The sequence below is a fragment of the Lepus europaeus genome, chromosome 22 (assembly GCF_033115175.1).
Source record: "Lepus europaeus isolate LE1 chromosome 22, mLepTim1.pri, whole genome shotgun sequence".
NCBI lineage: Eukaryota > Metazoa > Chordata > Mammalia > Lagomorpha > Leporidae > Lepus > Lepus europaeus.
Window position 1 is genome coordinate 12779155 of NC_084848.1, and position 20096 is coordinate 12799250.

Here is a 20096-nt window from a genome sequence, read left to right on the forward strand (position 1 = left end):
GGGTCACGTCAAAATGCAATCAGGAAAACCCATCTCTCCACCTAAGATCTGCTCCTGGTCAGTTGCCCTGCTTATAACAGGAGAAAAAACCTTTGATATGAAGATAGACTTGTGTGGTCTGGTTATGGAGCCGGAGGGAAAACTTGCCACCGATCTTTTCCTGTATTGTGATGTGTTTTGTTTTGCTTTAAGGACCAAGCACCTGCCGGCCTTTGTTACAAGGCAGTTACAGAGCTCAGGTGTCACGTAGTGCTTTGTGCTGGGAGGAGAGGAGGAAATACTGAAGGCTGAGGTTTCAGGACAGGAGAAGGCCAGTCGGGCAGCAGCGTGCAGAGGCCCCTCCTGGACTCTCATCTCAGCAGATGTCGTCTTTGCGTTTGGCTTTCCCAGTCCAGAAGTCTAAACAGAGACCAACAAACATCTAATCAGCATTCTAGGGTTGCTCCTCCTAGTTCAGATCATTTGTTAATGCCCTCAAAAGTCCTGGTGGCTTTTTTCGCTCCTATAGCTAAAGGTCCTCTGAACTGGTGGTTCTAGGTTACGCCAAAAGCAGAACTCGTGGCTGTTGGCGCTCTGGGATCTCGTGCAGACGAGGACTTGGGTGTGTCTCAGCGGTGTGGACGAGCAGTTCGCTGCAGCTCAGGAGAAATGTGTGGTCGCCCGGAGAAGCCCCTGAGGAAGGGCTCTGGTTGCTCCCCAGGAAGGGCTCCCCCCCCACACCCCGCCCCGAACCTGCTGTGCATCCTCTGGAGAACCGAATTCTAGGGCTGGGAGGGATCTCAGACCTCACCTTCATGTGACAGCTGAGGCCCAGGTAGAATTAAGTTCACAGGTACATTAGCCCAAGTGATGTCCGTCTTCTAGATAGAATTTCACCCCTGGTAAGGAGTAATCTTCTATGCAGCTTTAAGTTATTCCCCGTATCCTGTTCGTAACAGCCCCATCATTAGGCTTCCTGTTTGCTTGGGGGGCTGCTCTCTCTTTTGGTCCAATATTCAGTTCATAGACCAGAATAGATGAAACCCGTAAGATTCAAAAGACACTAATGAATCCGTGCGAGACTTCAAAACAGGAGAACATTGCTGATGCCTCTGTCCACTGAAAGGCTACCACAACCTCAAATTTTGCATTTACCGTTCCCATATTTTTGAAAGTACTTTTGGTATCTGTAAACAATATATCATTTAGTTTTGCTTGCTATTGGGTTTTTTTATTTTTTTAAAACATTTACTTTATTTATTTGAAAAAGTTACAGAGAGAGAGGTCTTCCATCCACTGGTTCACTCCCCAATTGTCCGCAATGGCCAGAGCTGCACCAATCTGAAGCCAGGAGCTTCTTCCAGGTCTCCCACGTGGGTACAAGGGCCCAAGCACTTGGGCCATCTTTTACTGCTTCCCCAGGCCATAGCAGAGAGTTGGATCGGAAGAGGAGCAGCCAGGACTAGAACTGGCGCCCACATGGGATGCTGGCACTTCAGGCCAGGGCTTTAACCTGCTGTGCCACAGTGCCAGCCCCACTATTTGTTTTTGTTTGTTTGTTTGTTTGTTTGTTTACCTGAGAGGTAGGTAGAATTACAGTCAGTGAGAGGGAGAGACCAAGAGAAAAGTCTTCCTTCAATTGGTTCACTCCCCAAATGGCAGCAACGGCTGGAGCTGTGCCAATCCAAAGTCAGGATCCGGTTGCCTCTTCCTGGTCTCCCATGCGGGTGCAGGGGCCCAAGCACTTGGGCCATCCTCCACTGCCCTCCTGGGCCACAGCAGAGAGCTGGACTGGAAGAGGAGCAACCGGGACTAGAACCCAGTGCCCAGATGGGATGCCAGCACTGCAGGCAGAGGATTAGCCAAGTGAGCCATGGAATCAGCCCCCTAACTTTTTTTTAAGATTTTAATTATTTATTTGAGAGGTAGAGTTAAAGACACTGAGAGGGAGAGATAGAAAGGTCTTCCTTCCCCTGGTTTACTCCCCAATTATCTGCAATGGCCAATGTGCTGATCTGAAGCCAGGAGCCAGGAGCTTCTTCCAGGTCTCCCATATGGGTGCAGGGGCCCAAGGACTTGGGCCATCTTCTATGCTTTCCCAGGCCATAGCAGAGAGCTGGACCGGAAGTAGAGCAGCCGGGACTAGAACCGGCCAGAACCCATGTGGGATGCTGGCATTGCAGGTGGAGGATTAACCTGCTTAGTGTCACAGCACCAGCCTGCTAACTCGCTTTTTTAAAGCTCAAGTTTGTTTTACTGCATGAAACCATCAGTGAGTCATTTTCACTGTTGTATATTATTTCTTTATGTAACTATACCACAGTTTGTAAAAAACAGACATTTAAGTAATTGATAGTTCTTGGTTATTACAAGAAATGTTGCTGTGGAAGTTCCTCTGTGTATCTCCAGATACATATGAGATGTGCAGGAGTGAGATTGTTGGTTTGAGGCTGAGTTACATTCTCTACAAGGCAGTGCCAAATTGTTTCCCAAACCACTTGTACTGACTTACATTGCCACCATCAGGGTGTGGTAGTCCTGTCTTCTGCACACCCACACACACGTAGGATTGTTGTCCTTTATACTGCGGCCGTTCCGGACAGCAGGTAATGGCGTCGCCCTCGCCTTTCGCTGCTGTGTCCCTTGTCACTAAAGATGTCGCACAACTTTTCATATGCATAATCGGCTGTCCGAAGCGCTCTTTTATGATTATCCATTCGGCATTTTGCTTATTTTTCTGTTGGGTTCTCTTTTGCCATTCGTTGTAGGAGTTCTCTGTGTATGTTGGATATTATTCCTTTGCTGACTCCATGTGTTGCAAATTCTCTGAGTTTGTGGGTGACCTTTTTGTTCTCTTTAGCGTGTATGTGTTGATAAACTAAGCATCTTAATTTCTTGCTTATTAATCACATGCATCAATCTCTTTAATGAAACCTGGGATCTTAAAATATCTCTCCCTAACCCTTACAGTCATACAGTCTCCTCCTGTGTTTTCTAGAAGATTTAAGGTTTTTTTCATTCTTACTTAAGTCTGTTATCTACCTGGAGTTGAGTGGTGAGGCAGAAAGGCACTTATATATTTTTCCAGACGGATAGTTAGTTATCCCAACATCATTTATTAAGTTACCCCCCTTCCCCTATTGATTTAAAAGACAGTTCTAATATGTATAAGGTTTCTTTACATTTATAGTTATTTGGAGAATTCTTGATCCCATTTGATATTTGTCTTGTCTTACAGCAACACCACATTGAATTACTAGACTTTTATAGTAAGTCTTAGGTCTCATAGCACAGATTCTCTCTCCTTGTTATTTTTCAAATAGCTTTACTATTCTTGGCTCCTGTACCTAGAATCAGCTTGATGAATTGAGGAAAAGGGAATAGAGACAAAAAGAAAAACAAAACACCTCCTATTGTGATTTTTTTACAAGAATTGTATTGAACCTGTGGATTAGTTTGTAGAGGATTAATACTACTCCCTTCAACATCTTTCAGTCTGAGAATATGTTATGAACCTGTCCATTTATTTAAGTCTTCAATGTCTCTCAATTCAGCTTTGTAATTTTTTTCCTAAAGGGGTCTTCAGTTAGAATTACTCTATGTAGTCCAGTTTTTTTGTTTTTTTTTTCCTGCTGTTGTAAATTGTGTGCGTGTGTGTGTGTAACTGTGTGATGTGTGTGGTGTGATGTAATGTCAGAGTTCCATTAGCCTCATACAATAAATTAAGGAGTGTTCACCCTTAGATTTTCTGAAAGATTTTATAGAGACTGGAATTTTTTGTTGTCTAACATTTGACGGAACTTGCTTCCAACAGTCTAGGGCTTTTGCATGTAATAATTATAGGATACTTGTGTTTTTTAAATTTCCTTTTGAATTCATTTTTGTTAAATCTAGGATTTTGTCCATTTCCCCTGAGTTTTCAAATATATTGGGATAAAATTACTTGTAATGTGTCTTGTGGTCTTTTTAAATCTCTTCTATAGCTATGTCCAGTTTGTGTCCCTTATTACATTTGTATCATCACTTAGTTTTGGACTGATTAATCTTGCTATAGGTTTTTCCCCCAAAGAATCAACTTTTTATTAGTTCTTCATTGCATTTGTCCTCCATTTCATTGATTTTTGCTATTTTTTCTTTGCCTGGATTAGATCCATAAACATTTCTTCCTTTTCTATAAAAGTTTAAGGTTCTGGTTTTCTTTCAACTGCTGCTTATTTGCATCCCACATGTTTGGTAGCTTTCATTTTCATTATTGTTAAGTTCTAAGAATTTTCTGTTTTCCGTTTTTGTTTCTTCTTTAACCCCGGGAGTATTTTTAGAAGTGTGTCTTTGAATTTCCAAATCAGAGAGAAGGTGGCTTCAACACTGACCATCAGCGTCTGTGCATTTTCATCAGAGAATTCATCGGTACAACAATACTGCTTCTTTGGAATTTGTTGAGGCTTACTGTTTGGGCTAATGTAAATCTAGGTTTTTAAAATTTGTTTTATGTTGGAAAAACATAGATGTAGAATGAGCCCGGTGGGCTGCGTTTCGATGATTCAGTCTTGTTGGCAGTGCCCAGAGCGTCCCAGTTGGGAGCCAGTGGAATGTGCGCCTACTCCGCTGCACCAGGTCTGACCGGGTGCTGAGGCGGCTGCGGCCGTGTCCTGCAGCCCCTTCACAGCCTGCGGTTCAAGCCCCTTGGCCTCGGCGTCCACAGTGAGCGCCAGGGGCTGCTGTCTTTTGCCTGCTCCACAGCGGACTGAGTGGTGCGGAACCTGATGATGCACAGAGCGCAAGCTCGCTCCTCCCCGGGGCTCCTCCCGGGGTGTCTGGGCTGCGCGGGAGGTGCCGTGGATGGCTGCGGTTTTGTTTGTTTTTGCGGCTGTGGGCGCCTTTCAGCACTGCCTCCTTGGCCTCCTTGGCCTTTGCTTTGGCTTCAGCTTTGGGAGGAGCAGGAGCTTCTTTCTTTGCCTTCAGCACCATCTTGGTAAAAAGCTGTAAATCTGCTTTTTTAAAAATATATTCCATGTGTGCATCAAAAGAATATGCCTTTTCCATTATTCGCTCATGTTATATATGTTCGTTAGCTTAGATCCTCTCCATGCTAACCCTGTGTGTGTGTGTGTGTGTGTGTTGATCAGATTGAATCCTGAGAGTGGCATGTTAAAATCTTCCATTACAAGATAGATTGCCCGCTTCTCTTGGTCATTCTTTACTTTCAGATGTGTGTATTTTGAAGCTAGTTTATGGAGAATGTTTAGAACTGTTATGTCTTCCTGATGACTTGAAGTTTGATGAGTGTTTAATGCCTCTCTCAATCTCTAGTAATGATTTTTGCCTTCAAACCATCTTATTTCATTCTAGTATCACTGTGCCAGCATGCTACAACTTCTTCCTTCCTTTTGCTTTTAACCTTTCTCTGTCCTTCTGTTTTCGGTTCACCACGTGGAGACAGCATATGGCTTTTTTTCAATCTCTGCCAGTACCTCTTAGCTGAAGATGTGTGGTCCACTTGTATTGATACATTTGCATTCACTTTGGTCATTGTATTTGGCTTTTTTCTTTTTTTTTTTTTTTTTTTTTTTGACAGGCAGAGTGGACAGAGAGAGAGACAGAGAGAAAGGTCTTCCTTTGGCCGTTGGTTCACCCTCCAATGGCCGCCGCGGCTGGCGCACCGCGCTGATCCAATGGCAGGAGCCAGGTGCCTATCCTGGTCTCCCATGGGGTGCAGGACCCAAGCACTTGGGCCATCCTCCACTGCACTCCCTGGCCATAGCAGAAAGCTGGCCTGGAAGAGGGGCAACCGGGACAGAATCCGGCGCCCCAACCGGGACTAGAACCCGGTGTGCCGGCGCTGCAAGGCAGAGGATTAGCCTAGTGAGCCGCGGCGCTGGCTTGTATTTAGCATTTCTGTACATCTGAAAGTTCCCAGGAACTTTCCTTGTCTAGCATAATTTTAAATTGATGGAGAGTCTCCCATTTCTCTACTTGTTCTCATGCTTTCGAAGTCAGATGTTCTGTTTCAGTTGTTTTAGTATTGCTGTTAGTACTTGCCACATGAATATTTTAAAAGGCTCTCAAGTCAATCTTTATCTTTAACCTCATCAATACAGGGCCCTTGGGATGCTTTGACCTCTCTGCCTCTCAGAGGACATGCTGTGTTTTTCTGACACTCTGGTTCTTTTGTGGTTTTGTTGTTTGTTTTTGTTAAGCGCCTTAGTCTTCATTATTACTGAGTGATACAGTTAGTTAGAACTTACCTTTTTTTTTCCTGATCACTTAATTTACATCTTAGGCTTTCCTTGTTGGATCATTTTCTTTTTTCCTGAAATACATTCTTTTTTTTTTTTTAAGATGTATTTATTTATTTATTTGAATGGCAGAGATTTCCTGCCTGTCTGTCTTTCCTCTCTGCTGTGTTCTGTCTAGCACTGGCACATCCACCTTCCACTTCTCTTTTTCTTTAACTGCACTCAGTTTCTCTCTCTCTCTCTCTCTCTCTCTCTCTCTCTCTCTCTCTCCCCCCCCCTCCTCCTCTGTCCTCTCTCTCTCTCTCTCTCTCAGAAGTTTTATTTATTTATTTGAAAGGCAGAGAGAGAGAGAGCTCCTATCCACTGGTTCATTCCCAAAGTGCCCACAGTGGCCAAGGCAAAGCCAGGAGTCAGTACCCAGTCCAGGTCCTCACACAGGTGCAGGAGTCCAGTCAGCTGAGCCATCGCCACTGCCTCCCGTGGGCTGCATTAGTAGGAAGCTGGAGTCAGGAGCCAGAGCTGGGCGTCAGCCTCAGGTCCTCTGCTACAGGACACGGGCATCCTAACCACTCAGCTCAACTTGACCTCTGTCATTCCTAGGGCCTGGGTTTTCCTCTCCAAATTCTACTTTGTGCTCTCCAAAATCCGCCTGTTTCATTCTACAGTTCGTCATTCCTTTCTGACATTTTTCAGTAGCATCTTGTGTTTATTTAAGCACACATTACATTCCGTATCTATTTCACTATTTTCCGTGTTTCCAGTTGGGATTCTATGCCTCTTACTTATGGTGGTTTGTTTCCTCTGTGTGTAAAGAGTGTTTTGAGTCTGCGCCCCTTGAAATCTTATCTCTAGGAGCTCTTTGTGGCTCAGGTATAAAGTGTGTTCCCCCAGAGAGGATGTGCTTTGCTGGGAGCCTGAGCAACCATAATACCTGAGGCCACTTTCACTCCCTTCGAGGTGAGGCGGGGGTGCACAGGAACCATGCAGCAACCTAGAATAAGCCTTTGGGCTGCCGCTCCCTCCCCACCCCCTCAGTCCGAGTCCTTGTTCCAGTGCTAGGGTACGCATTCACTTTGGGGAAACCCAGACTCTTGATCTCCCATTTCAGGTTGTTTTTAGATTTTTCTCGTGTGCAGGGGAGGTCCTTTGAGCACATGGATGTCTGTGTGGCTCTCTGAAAGCCCTCTTCCTCCCTAGTGACCCCATCAGTGCCTTAGAAGTAGGTTGCTCTACTTTCCCTGGGCACTTGTGTGTTGAAGTCAGAGGAAGACCACCCGTAGGTCTCTCTGCCACTCGGGTGGCGTGGAATCTCCTAGGCATCTCTTCTCCCTTGTCTTTCTATTTGTGGATGGTTCTGGACAGGAGGGGTGCACTTGCTCAGGTGCCCTGCACCTGTAATTCATTCTGTCTGCATCTTTTCATGCCTGGCAAGAAATCAGCATAAATCCCCTGAGACGGCAGCTACCCTACGTGCTTGCCTCTAGGTGTTGAGCCACCGGTTCCAGAGAGAACCGAGGGTACCAGGTGAAAGGTGGAGGTGCACACTGGCTCATCACACGGTAATGGAGCAAATGGTTGGCAAAGCAGTCGTTGAGTCGTAAGCTTGTACCTTCCCTTGTTTGTTGCAAGCATCTCTCGTTCTTGGCTTGAACTAATGTGACTTCTCCATTTTTAGGTTCAACATTTCCCTGCTTTTTGACAAGAGAATAAACACCAGGTTTTATTTAGCGTGTGGTTTGCTTACGCCACATGCTTTAAACTTCCAGAGGCCTAGTAAAAAGCAGCTGGCTTTAATTTATGCTAATTGTATCATTACCCGTAAATTCATCTAAAACTAAAAAATTGCAGGTGTTTCATATGTATCCCGTGTTCGTTTTCATGAATGATTTTTGAGGAGTGGTTAGAAATTCACTTTCCAGTGTGTTCGGGGTGGCTGGCTGCTTCTAAGCATTGGGGTTCCTTTCATGACAACCCCTGCAGTGGCGAGCACTTGACACCAAGTCCATGCTGCCGGCTTGGGCCATCAGGAATCCCGTTGTGCCAAGTTGTTAATAATTGAAGGAGCTTGTCACCTCCTGCTGAGTTTTGTGTGTCATTTATGGATTATGAGCCCAGGCTAAAAAGCTCAAGGAAAGTTGATCTCGCCAGTTGAGGAGAGATGCATTTATATTTTAATTCTCACTTCCTACAGTTGTGCTGTGTCCCCGTTTTCATCCCGGAATGCTGTCCATGGATGGATTTGTTTCTGGTACTCCTCGGGGTCAGCTGTTTTCTCCAGGGGCCACAGGGAGACATTTCTCATTCCCACTCAAGCTGTGCCTGGGCACTGCCTGTTGGCCACCTTGGACAAGCCCAGATGCCTGTGAGCTTCTGTTTATCTATAACGTGGCTGAGCCAGGCAGTGTTCCAAACAGCATGAGGCTGGGTGGTGCCAGAGACCCTGCCCTCCGCAAGATGGCATCAGGGACTATGGAATAATTTTCTTTTCTGTGCTCCTCTCATTCATGGAATTTCCTTAAGATGCAAGCCTCAGTTTGGGTCTAGTGGGTCTGTAGCATCTCTATTTTTTTTAAAGATCTATTTATTTTATTTGAAAGTCAAAGTGAGAGAGAGAGAGAAAGGTCTTCCACCCAGTGTTCACTTCCCAGATGACTGCGAAGGCCTAGGGTGAGCCAAGCCGAAGCCAGCAACTTCTTCCAGGTCTCCCACGTGGGTGCAGGGGCCCCAGTGTTTGGGCCATCTTCTGCTGCTTTTCCATTAGCAGGGAGCTGGATTGGAAGTGGAGCAGCCGGGACATGAACTGGTACCCATATGGGGTGCCGGCACCGCAGACGGCGGCTTTACCCGCTGTGCCACAACACTGGGCCCTGAAGCACCTCGCTAATGCTGCTGCCTTCGCCCTGTTAGAGAGTGAGGATTCTCAGGCATAGAAGCCCTCCTCTCCTGGTAGCACGGACACAGATTTAATTAATGTTTCTGCTCTGAGTGCGTTTCTCCACCTCCCCCCTTCCCAGCTTTTCACTGAAAAGAATTCCAAACTTTGGGAAAGAGGGGGCAAACGCAGAATGAGCCACAGTCTCCCTTCCCCGGGGGCGCCCTGGTGGCCCCCTCGCCGTCCTCACCCTCCTGGGTCTCTCAGTCACCTCCTCTGCCATCTTCAGAGGGAGATCCTACTCTGCTGAACTCTGGTACTGAAGTGAACCCTATAGCCCCAAGTTCTTCTACGAAAACAGGAGCCTCAGAACTGACTCGATCGGCTCCAAGACGTCGCCCAGTTTGCTCCGCCAGGCGTGGCTGAGTTCACTGTAAGACTGCCAGATGCCATGCAGTGGGTTCATTCATTTTGTGTTTTACAGTAGGTCAGGAGAAACCTAACCAGACTTTCGTTTTCACTTGCTGTAATTAACTGTTAGTAGCAATTAGTTCCCTTTGCCAGGCTTCCTGTCTGGTAGCCCCTCCCATCAATCTTCTCCCAGTCTTTTTTACGTCCCCAAGAGCTACCAAGGCGTCTGCAGAAGATAGATAGTGAGGGCCCCCAGCTCAGGGGCTGTGTTCACAGGCAGGCACTTGAGGGCTCCCTCTCTCAGGGTGCCGGTGGTGCTCTTACTCTGTAGGTTCCCTTCAACCTGCTGACCCAGAATAGAAAGAGGAGACCAGCTTCCCCGGGCAAAGCACGTCACAGCAGCAGGAAGCCACGGGGTTCCTTCGGCAAAGGCAGGAGAGTAGGCAGAACGGACGGTGCACTGCCAAGAACCTTCCTCTGTGCTAGGGGCTTGGCATGGACCCTCACGGAGCCCTGGGTGGCCAAGGAAAGCCAGAGGTGAAACAGCCCCTCCAGGTCACCACTAAGCCCCCGAGGACCAGGGACGAGATTCAGGCTCGAAAGCCTGGGGGGTCTGGGGAGGTGGTGTGGATGCAGCATCGGAGAGTACGGAACACAACCGGACTGTTCTGGAACGCAGTTGGCCTTTGCTGTAGAAATGTGCACGTGATCATTGCCTGCAGGGCAGGGGGTGGTCACGGTGGTCTTGAGACATCTGGCACAAGATAAGCTGTGGTCACGGCCTGCATGCATTTTGCCGGGGGACGTCACCGTGCGTGTCCTCTGTATCAGCGCATGTGCAGCAGAGGGTCCTGCCCTGGAAGCCCAGGAAAGAGAGGCTCACCCCCCTCCACTGCCCCTGCACCTTTACCTTGAGAATTCTTTCCTTCTGACCGAGTGGGCTGCCACCGAGGCCTCTCTGTGCCAACCAGAGAGGAGGAGGCACACGCTCTGCTGGTCTCCTGGGTGTTTCTGACCCTGTAGCTTTCAGCACCATTGCTGTAGCCCTGGGCTGGGCTGGTAAATGGTAACTGGTGGCAGTGCAGGATTCCACCTGTTCCCTCACCTCCTCGTTCTAGATGCCGGGTGTCCGCCGGGCACCCAGTACAGTGCCGGCCAGCCTTGTAGAAGTGACACCATAACGGGAAGACAGACAAGATGCAGTCTCGTGCAGTTTGTGAGGGTGTGGGATGTGCTGTCTGGGGAGGGGAAGGGAGGTGCCGTAAACATGTGCTGAGCGGCGTGTGCGCCCAGGAAATGGGGCTGCCGTGGTGCAGCAGAACATCTCTCACGCCTGCCCAGACCCTTCAGCCTCACGGCCAAGGGCAGATGCCACATCTCCCTCCCCGGCACGCTCCTCCTTCTCCCCCAGCTGGGAGCAGCTCTGGGCCCTGGGAGTGTGGCTCCCACAGCCCTCTGATTCCCACATCAGAAATACAGCTGCTGCCCAGCCACACAGCACGTGGGGCCTGGCCTCTGGGCCCCGCTTTCCTGATGGCCACGCCTGGTCCAGGCGCCCGCAGGCACGACCTCCTCTTCCCATCACACCCGTCCCCTGCTCCTCCCACAAGGGACGTCAGCACGTGTGACTGCTGTGGGATCCTCGTGGGGATGCGTCTCAGGGAATCTCATTACTGGGCAGGCACGAGTGAGAACCGCTCGGATGATGTGGCTGCGAGCTTGAACTTCAGACTCGGCCTTCGGTTCTGGTCGCAGTTAAGGGAGACGCTAAAGCTCTCCAGGCCTCACTCCTGGCCACTGTCAACTACGCGGGCGGGTATCCACTTCACAGCCTCCACACACTCACCCAGGCAGACCCCGCAGAGCGCCTGGCAGGAGGCGCGGCCCCGCAAAGGCTCCCGGCTCTCTCGGCTGGGATCAAGCCATGCCTCGCCTCCTTGTGAGACGGCTGCATCTCTGCCCCGGGTCTGTCTGAGCCTCCCTCCGGGCGTGCGTCTCTATTAGGTGCTCAGTGAATATTTGCAGATTGAATGAATGAGGGAGGGGGTGCGTGAGTGAAAAGCTGTCACCGCACGGCAGGCGTCTCTTTTTGCTGCACGCTGGACTTGGTCTTCATGCAAAAGCCTCCTAATGAAACGGCTTCAGAAGAGAGCATGTGTCTTTCTCTCTGAAGTTCCCAGCCAGCATTGTCTGGCCGTGTCTGACTCCACGACGCTGGGGGGTGGGGGGTGGGGGGGGCGTGAAACCAAGCCCAGCTTAATTTCCGTGGTTCAATGTCGCAGATGGAGCCGCCACCTCTGTCACTTCAGGGAGTGGCGTTTTGACGGCTCAGCCACACAAATCAGGTGGAAATGCCATGGATGGGAGATAAGCGGGGCAGAGCTGAGTGTCAGGATTTAGAACCCTGCCTTCGAATAGATCCAGCCATGGCCCCGCCGCGTGGGCACCGCCCCCTCGGACAGCAGAGGAGCTGATGGGCACGGGCAGGTGGGCTGCCAGGGAGCTCCGTCAGCCAGGGTCTAACCTGTGTCCCCTCCTTGTCTCCCTCCCCTCCCCTTGTGCTCACCCTGCAGGAACGGCGTCAGCGGCTGCCGGATGCGGACTGAGAGCGAGCCATCGTGCGGCTCCCCGGTGGTCAGCGGAGACCCCAAGGAAGATCACAACTATAGCAGTGCCAAGTCCTCCAACGCCCGGAGCACCTCGCCCGCCAGCGACTCCATCTCCTCCTCCTCCTCCTCCTCTTCCTCCTCCTCCTCCTCCTCCTCGGCCGACGACCACTACGAGTTCGCCACGAAGGGGAACCAGGAGGGCAGCGAGGGCAGCGAAGGGAGCTTCCAGAGCCACGAAAGCCACAGCGACACCGAGGAGGACGACCGGAAGCCCAGCCAGAAGGAGGTCAAGGACGCCCTCGGGGACAGCGGGTACGCATCCCAGCACAAGAAGCGCCAGCACGTCGCCAAGACCAGGAAGGTCCCCAGCGACACGCTGCCCCTCAAAAAGAGACGCACGGAAAAGCCGCCCGAGAGCGACGATGAGGAAATGAAGGAGGCGGCCGGGTCGCTCCTGCACCTGGCGGGGATTAGGTCCTGTTTGAACAACATCACCAATCGGACGGCAAAGGGGCAGAAGGAGCAAAAGGAAACCACAAAAAATTGAAAACAAGTCACTGATTTGTTTTGAACTTACGGCCATTTGGTTTCAGCATGTCAGGAGATTTGTAATGATTTGTGGCAATATCAGTAACTTTTTTTTTTTTTTTTTTTTGGGTTTGGTTTTCTTTCTTTTCTTTTCTTCTTCTTCTTTTTTTTTTTTTTTAATTTGCCCCCTTTCCTTTATTTTGGACCCTTAAGAATTTTATTTTTAAAGGAGATTGAAGCCATAGAACTCATGTTGACACTCAGCCGTTTTACAAAAGCTTTTCATTATCTGAAGACAAAACCGAAAAAGCCAACATTACCATTGCTTCCTCCAGCTTGTCAGAGACGTGTGGCTAAATCCCCAGGGATGTCCACAGCGATGCCGCGGGATTCACACGCGCGGCACGCAGAAGGCACGTGTGCAAAGCGACCAGCGTGCAGGCCCAACCCTCAGGTTGAAAGAGTCAGGTCGCCCACCCAGCTGGGCTCACTGAGTAGCAGAAAGGAACGCGATTAGGAAGAAGGACGACCCGTACCCGTGGCCCTGGGCATGCCGTTGTGCCAGGAGGGCCCTTGGCGTTGCCACGCAGTGCGCACGGGGCCTCGGCCTCTGGTCCTGTGCGCCTCGTGACCATGAAGCCTGGAGGCAGCTCGCTTGGTGGACACTGACGGAACCGGTCAGATCCGTCAGGTGTCAGCGACTGAGAGAGGAAACCGGGTGCGTCTGTAGGGAAGCTGCTAATCTTTGAATTCTACTCTAGAGTCAATTAAGAAAAAGTTCCAAAAGCCATGAGCCTGAAGGTGGGCCCTGGGCACACACACACAACACAAACACAAACACACAAGACGCAACACGCAGAATGAGAGTGAGAAGGAAACACGCAAAAAGTAAGCTGTGTCTTAAGCGCCCGAGGGAAGAGCGGTCTCGGGCGGTCACGAAAGCACAGTAGCTGTTAAGGAAATAATGGTACAGCTCTTTTTCTGTCAAAACCATTTGATCCAAGTGGGCAAAACAAAACAAAACAGAAAGCTCCAGAACCTGCCATTCGTATTGTGTATTTTTTTAAAAGAGTAAAGGCACATTGACAGACAAAGCAAAACAAACAAACAAAAAAAGTGGCAAAAAAATCAACTCAAATAAAGTAACCCCCATTCTGCCCTCCAAATGGGGTTTGCAAATCAATGTCAGGTTCATCTTTGCAAAAATCAGTGGTTTCCACATTCAGCCAGTGTAGCCGGCAGACGTTTCTGATCCACCATGCATGGATTCCTTTGAAGAAAAAAGAAAAAAGAAAAAAAAATCACGAAAACAAACATTTTTTTTTATTCAAAAATAACAAAGTTCTTGTACGGTAAATAATGTATTTAGCATGACGCATGAATTATTTTCATATAAATAGAGAAAATAGAGAAAAGACTATGCCTCTAATTTTTACGCCCTTAGGCTCAGAGGTTATTTTGGTTTTCTTCTTTTCTTTCTTTTTTCTTTCACTTTTTGTTGGTTTTGTTTTTGTTTTTGTTTTTTGTTTTTCCTTTCTGGGTTATTTTGTTTTGGTTTTTTGAAGCAGGTGTTTAAGGTTTAACCTTCTTCAGGGACAAATTCTGACTGTTGGGGAACTTACTCTGCAATATAAAAATATCTTCATGCTCTGGTAGGGGCTTGGATGGTTGAACTCTCTACTGCCTTGTGTGCACTCAGCCCCCGACCCCTCCGGTTCTCTGTTGAAAAGTGTGTCCTTTCTCTGTCTGTTCGTGTTTCACATGACGCAATAATCTGAGGGCAAACTTAGTAGTGAGTGTGTATGATAGAATCAAGAGTAGCATGGGACGCTGACTTGAGAAAAATCATTGCCGTGATTCGGTTCTAGGGACAAAGGCAGTGAATCATTATGCAAATTTGCCAGGAGAAGGGGCAACCTGCTAGTGGGCCTTATTTGGGTGAGGGTAGGAGATGGGGTACGTGTGACGGAGGAAGCGAGACCGAGGGGTGAGGACGGCCGGCTGTGTGGCGGCAGCGCCATTTCGCAGGAAGAAAGGCCGGCCGGCCTGTCCACCGCCCGAGCGCATCAACCAGCCAGGAATTAAGACCACGAGATTTCGAGAGCTGAATGTAGACAACCACATGGTGTCACGTAGGCCAGAAACCCTGTCATCTTTGCCTGGAAAATCAGACATTGAGCAGAGAGATCCAAAGAGAAACCTGTCGATGAATATGATCTTCCATCCAAACGGATGGCAGCTCTGAAGCAAAAACACCCACTCGGGTGGGGTCCGGTGGTGGGGGCGCGGGAGGAGGCTGTGGAGATCCCAGACTCTCTCCATGGGGCAGTTGTGGGCCCACGCCGAGCCAGCAGCCAGCACAGTGCGAATCCACAGGGCGTTGCCACTTGCATCTTCCTTTGGTTGCTGAGGAGAGAACGGGGGAGGGTCCTTCCCACGCCTGAGGACGTGCAGCGTCTTGGTTGAGGGTGTGGGTGGGAACCCAGATGCACTTTGGTAGTGCTCTGCTCCCTCCCTCGACCCGAACATCTGACACCCCAAAGGCCATTCGGTCCACAGCCGTGGGACCTGAGCAGCACTTACCTGTGCTGCCACCTGACCCAGCCCAAAGACCACCGCCTCAACCCCCACCTCCCCGCCCCCGCCACGGTGAGGAAATGCCGACTTCTCTCTCCTGGAAGGCAGGGCTGTTTCTGGCAGGGGGCTTCTCCCAGTGAAACCCCCCGCAGTGGGCTGTCTCCCCTCATTTCATTTTTCTAAAGGGGCGAAGGCTTCTTTTAGAAAATAATAAAATGCAATGTGTGTGATTTACTTTTCTGATCTCTTTGAGAAAATAGATGAATATCTTATAAAGTGTGTTCTTAACTCCAGAACTACTCTTTTTGCATAAATACCTCATCGGGCAGCTTTCTAAGTATTTTCCTGAGTCTCCCGTGGCACCTTCGTGGGATGTGCTTGGAAGACGTGTTGGGGAAACTTTAGTGAGGGGACTTTTTCTATTTTTCTTCTGTTTTTGGAGGCATACACATTATGCATAACCAAAACAATGGCTCAATTGTGTTGAACTTTGTATTTTGATTGTTGCGAAGAAACAAGCAGTATCCATGTGTATGTGGCTGTTTGTAGCATTCATTGCGGAATGAGGTGTCCACGTCCGTAACAAGCCAAGGGGCAGGAGGCACCCTCTCTTATCCCCTCCTCCAAGAGCAGTAGACAATTTAAGCACAAGCCTATTTGTGAAAGAATATTTTGCTTAAGTGTCATTCACTTTAGTCTTGGAATTCGTTCCCAAGCGTCAGGTGTTCTTTTAGCTTCCAAACTAGCACATTGTATCCATTAGTCTAACCGATCGCCCAAGTACCGTTAAGGGGTGGGCCGCTCTGGCTGCGTTTCTCCTGCTGGGAGAAGTAGTGGTTCGTGTGTCATTCCAGTATCTCATACTCACCTGGGGCGGGGGGAGGGGAAGTGGGGAACTATAGCAATATTTAAAGATGCTTTGGAAAAACAACACATCAGCACCATGACATCTACAGCTACTTGCTATTGGGCCCTCGGACACATGTAAGAGAAATCTTACATCTTAAATGATATACACATAGACAGTTTATTTTTATCCTACTATGATTGTCTTTTATCTTTATCTAGTACTCTGTGGCAAGCGTTGGCATCGTAGGTTTTTCCCAGCCTTATGTCATAAGCTCCTATTTCCCTACCCTCTCTCGATCAGCATGCTCTCAAGAGTCCATTGGTGAAGCTGTGTATCTGGAAGGAAAGTGAACCAAGCCCACGTGTGGATGTTGGTTTGAGAGAGCCACGGCCAAGACAGCTGTGGCAGGCTTTCCACCTTGGGGCTGAGTTTTTAAGGGATGTGCTTGGAGGCCTTTCCCAAGAATGGACGTTCCTTGTGTCCGGTGCTTGCTGGCCACAGCCGTTAACCGCCATGGGACATTCTGGGAAGAGGCCATGGTGTTGACTAGTGCCCCCTCCTGAGGGACGGCTCCTGTAGCGTGAACACTGTGCAGATGGCTCCTGTGTCCAGCCCAGAGTCCTACAACATATCAGGATTTCTCAGTGCCAAGCGCTACCGACTCCAGGTTCAATTACTCCGCTCCACCTGAGCAGGTCTCTCTCCGACCTCTCACTGAAGGGCTCGTTCTGCAGGAACCAGAGTTACGTACAAGTGACCTAAACGAGAGGGTTTTCCATATGAGATTGGATTAAATTCAATGTGACTTCTCCTTCCCTTTCGACTTTATTCAGGTTGGGACTCGTTTCTTTCTGGTGGATCACAGCTGCCCAGATGTTGTGATTGATTTTTATGTTTCTGTAGAGAAGTATTTTTCTTTCCTCTTCAGGATTTTTGCCACCAAAAGAAAACATCGGAACTCTGTGTCCCCCTCTTGACCGTGACCTAACCAGTGTTGACAGTTGAGTCCTTAGTGTCGTAGGTCCCAGCCCACCAATACTATATCAAACACTGTTATGCACATAACACAGCACTGTGACCTAATTTAAATAATACTTTTTTATTATTTATACTACTATATATACTATACATCAACACTTTTTGCTATATAACCTAAGTGATAACCCTCTTTTAGTTATCTGCCAAACTCTGGACTTTGGTTTCTTAATGCAGTTAACACAGTTACGAAGTTGTAATGGTGTCTTTCTCTCCCTTTGTAATGGGATGTGTAAATCAAAGTATATACATTGTGTGGTGTTCTTGTTTCTGGAGATTCCTGAGGATGTACACACGGCATTCGGTGTTCTGTGGAGATCCGCCCACCTTTGTGAATTCACCTGCGAAGCTCTCTTCCTCTGAGAGAGCACCAGCGATGGTGGTTAACTCCCATTCATTTTCATTCTCTCTCTCTCTCTCTCTCTCTCTCTCTCACTCATGCTGGTTATTCTTGAATTAAGCGCAGATTCATCAGCTCGGTTGCTTTATCATGAATAATGTGTGTGACCCTGCAATTCTTCCACAGTTCAGCAAACAAGTGCTAGCTTCACTGACCAAAAATTACGGAAGGAAAACACAATTTGTTTAAACAGTCCATCTTTGAATGGCCGAAACCGATGTGTCTATGGTGCTGCGTCTTGCTGTGGGGTTTCTGAAATCACACCATTTCTGACTTACGGCGAGATGCTCACAAGTACCCTTCCTGTTGTTCTGTTAGCATTGAAATCTATTTATTTGGAATCTATACAACAGTGTGGTTCCACTGTATTTCATTTGCAAAAGCGGGGAACAGCCATGTCCACCTTTTGCAAATAATTGATACTCCATATTGGATTCTCAAAGACTTCGATATGGCGAACCCATCAAACCTAGAAGCCCTATTCCATCCTCTCATGACTGGCCTGAGCTCCCCAGCCCCTTCCGCCTCTCGTTAGATGAACCTTAGCACCCTATCAGTTATTGAAGCTTTCGGCATTTCTGGAGGATGTGTCGTTGAGACCATCTGAGCTCATGGCTGCTGCAGTAACCAGTTTCCTGCTGTGTCATCACACTCACTACTTACACTGCCATGGTGAACATGTGGAGGAAGAACAGTCTCTGTGTGTCTGGGAAGCATATACACTTGTACATTTTTTATACTCTGATTCTGTAACATTTCTTGAGTTTTGTTTTTGCTTTACAGAAAAAAAAAAAAAAAAGACAGTGATAAAGCAATCAGAAGACCAAGAGGTTTACTCTTGATGCTTAGGGTCATCTGACGTTTCCTGGCCAATAGACCTAAATGGCCAAATTAATTTACAGGAGTAATAATTTTTCAAAAGCCAATTTTTTTTTTCTGTATGAAACTGCCAATATCATGAATAGAAAGGGAGAACCATCAAGGAGAAAGAACGTGACGTTCATTTGTGTTTGTGTTAACCTAAAGCAGCAGTGTGGAGACAGACGCCAGCAGCTGAACCTAGGGACTTGGTGGCGCTGCTTCGGAGGCGTCCATACTCGCATCTTGCATTCTTCATGTGTAATCATATTGCCAAAGACAAACTATTTCATCATTTATTGTAAATAACACTTCCCCCCAGACCTACCATAAAGTTTCTGTGATGTATTGTCTTCCAGTTGCAATAAAAATTACTGAGTTGCATCAATGAAGAGAAGCACCACGTAGTATTGTGTGCAGTGTGTCTCCCTATGCAGATGCTGAGCAGTAAAAATCATTTATCGTTCGGTGGGGTGTGTGTGCGGTTCTTTGCAGTCTGGTTTTGGGGGCGCGGCTGCACTTAGAATACCCATCGTTGTGTTGAGTAGACGGTCACACACCTGTCTGCAGATACACAAATGCACACACACAGGTCCTGCTCACCCACTCTGTCTGGTGTCAAGAACTGTTGGGTGGCAGGTCTCCCGCCTTAGAACTTGTGGATCATGGGAAGCTGGACTATCCCAGGCCGTGGGGGCGGACCCTCATCTTCCAGAGTTGATTCCACCAGTGCTCAGGGACCCAGCCCAACCCCCTGTGCACACTCACTGCAGGAGCCAACAAAGAGTGGGTGGGCGAGAGGGGGCTGGAGCCAGGCACGAGCACGGGGCACCAGTCACCTGCCGGAGGAGGGGATAGTGACGCTGGAGTTTCTTGGGTTCTTTTTGTGGTGACTTTGGTTTTCTGAGTGCCCTCTCTGCAGGCACTTTCCCCTAGACCAACCATAAAGGTCACTCAGTGGTAACCCCAGTAGCGCCGGCCCCGGGCCCCACACACCTCGGGCTGCCCAGGTGGTATCTCCTGGCCGTCTGTTCCTGTGAGCGCCCTGGAATGAACTCGCAGGGAGGCCTCGCAAAGCCTCAGGTCCCTCAGGGTGCTGCCTTTCCTGTTCCCCTGGGGAACGACCTGCAGTGTGCCCTCCTGGGTGACAAGTCATCATCTGAGGGGACTTCATGGAGAGGAAGAGCTGAAGTCGTTCGGAGCCAAACCTGATGAGTCGGGTCATTGGCCAAATGGAGTAATGCCTGAGGCCACAGCACAGACTCGGCCCAGTTCCAATAAGCGATGCTCCAGGTGGCTGGAGGAGAGGCACCGGTTAGATGAGCAGGATGCTGGGGGGCACTCAAGTGGCAACACTGCCAGACGCTGTTCGGACAACTCTGCAAACTCCTCGTAGCAGCCAAACACACAAAGACCCTTTTGGGTGGTGGCGCTGAGCCTAGAAAGGCAAATGTGAGGGCTGCTGCTGCCCCTGGCCGTTTCTCTTCTTTTGACTGCTGGCCTGTTGACCTAAGAGATCTTTCTAGAAAGTTCTGAACAGATGACGGCCTTTTCAGAGTGAGTCTGATGTGACTGGGAGGCTTTTGTTTATGAGCTACAAGGCCGTGTTCTGTCCCCCTCCTTTCAGATCCCCTGAGAATTGCTAGGCCCTGTATATGCACACATTTTGACCATTTTCCCCCACTGATGATTCAAAGCCAGAGGCTCGTGAGCTGGATAAGGACAGGTTTTATAAAAGACT

At 48.7% G+C, this 20096-nt stretch overlaps 1 protein-coding gene across 7 annotated transcripts in view; it reads left to right on the forward strand.

Annotated features, from left to right (window-relative positions):
• FOXN3 (forkhead box N3) overlaps positions 1 to 18824 on the forward strand; it is a 445254-nt gene extending 426430 nt beyond the window's left edge. For all 7 annotated transcript variants that reach the window (XM_062181136.1, XM_062181141.1, XM_062181142.1 and 4 more), the window contains one exon: positions 12072 to 18824. In XM_062181136.1, coding sequence (XP_062037120.1) covers positions 12072 to 12654 — 583 coding nt within the window. In that variant the 3' untranslated portion in view covers positions 12655 to 18824. The remainder of the gene's footprint in view (positions 1 to 12071) is intronic.
• The last annotated feature ends 1272 nt before the right edge of the window (positions 18825 to 20096 follow it).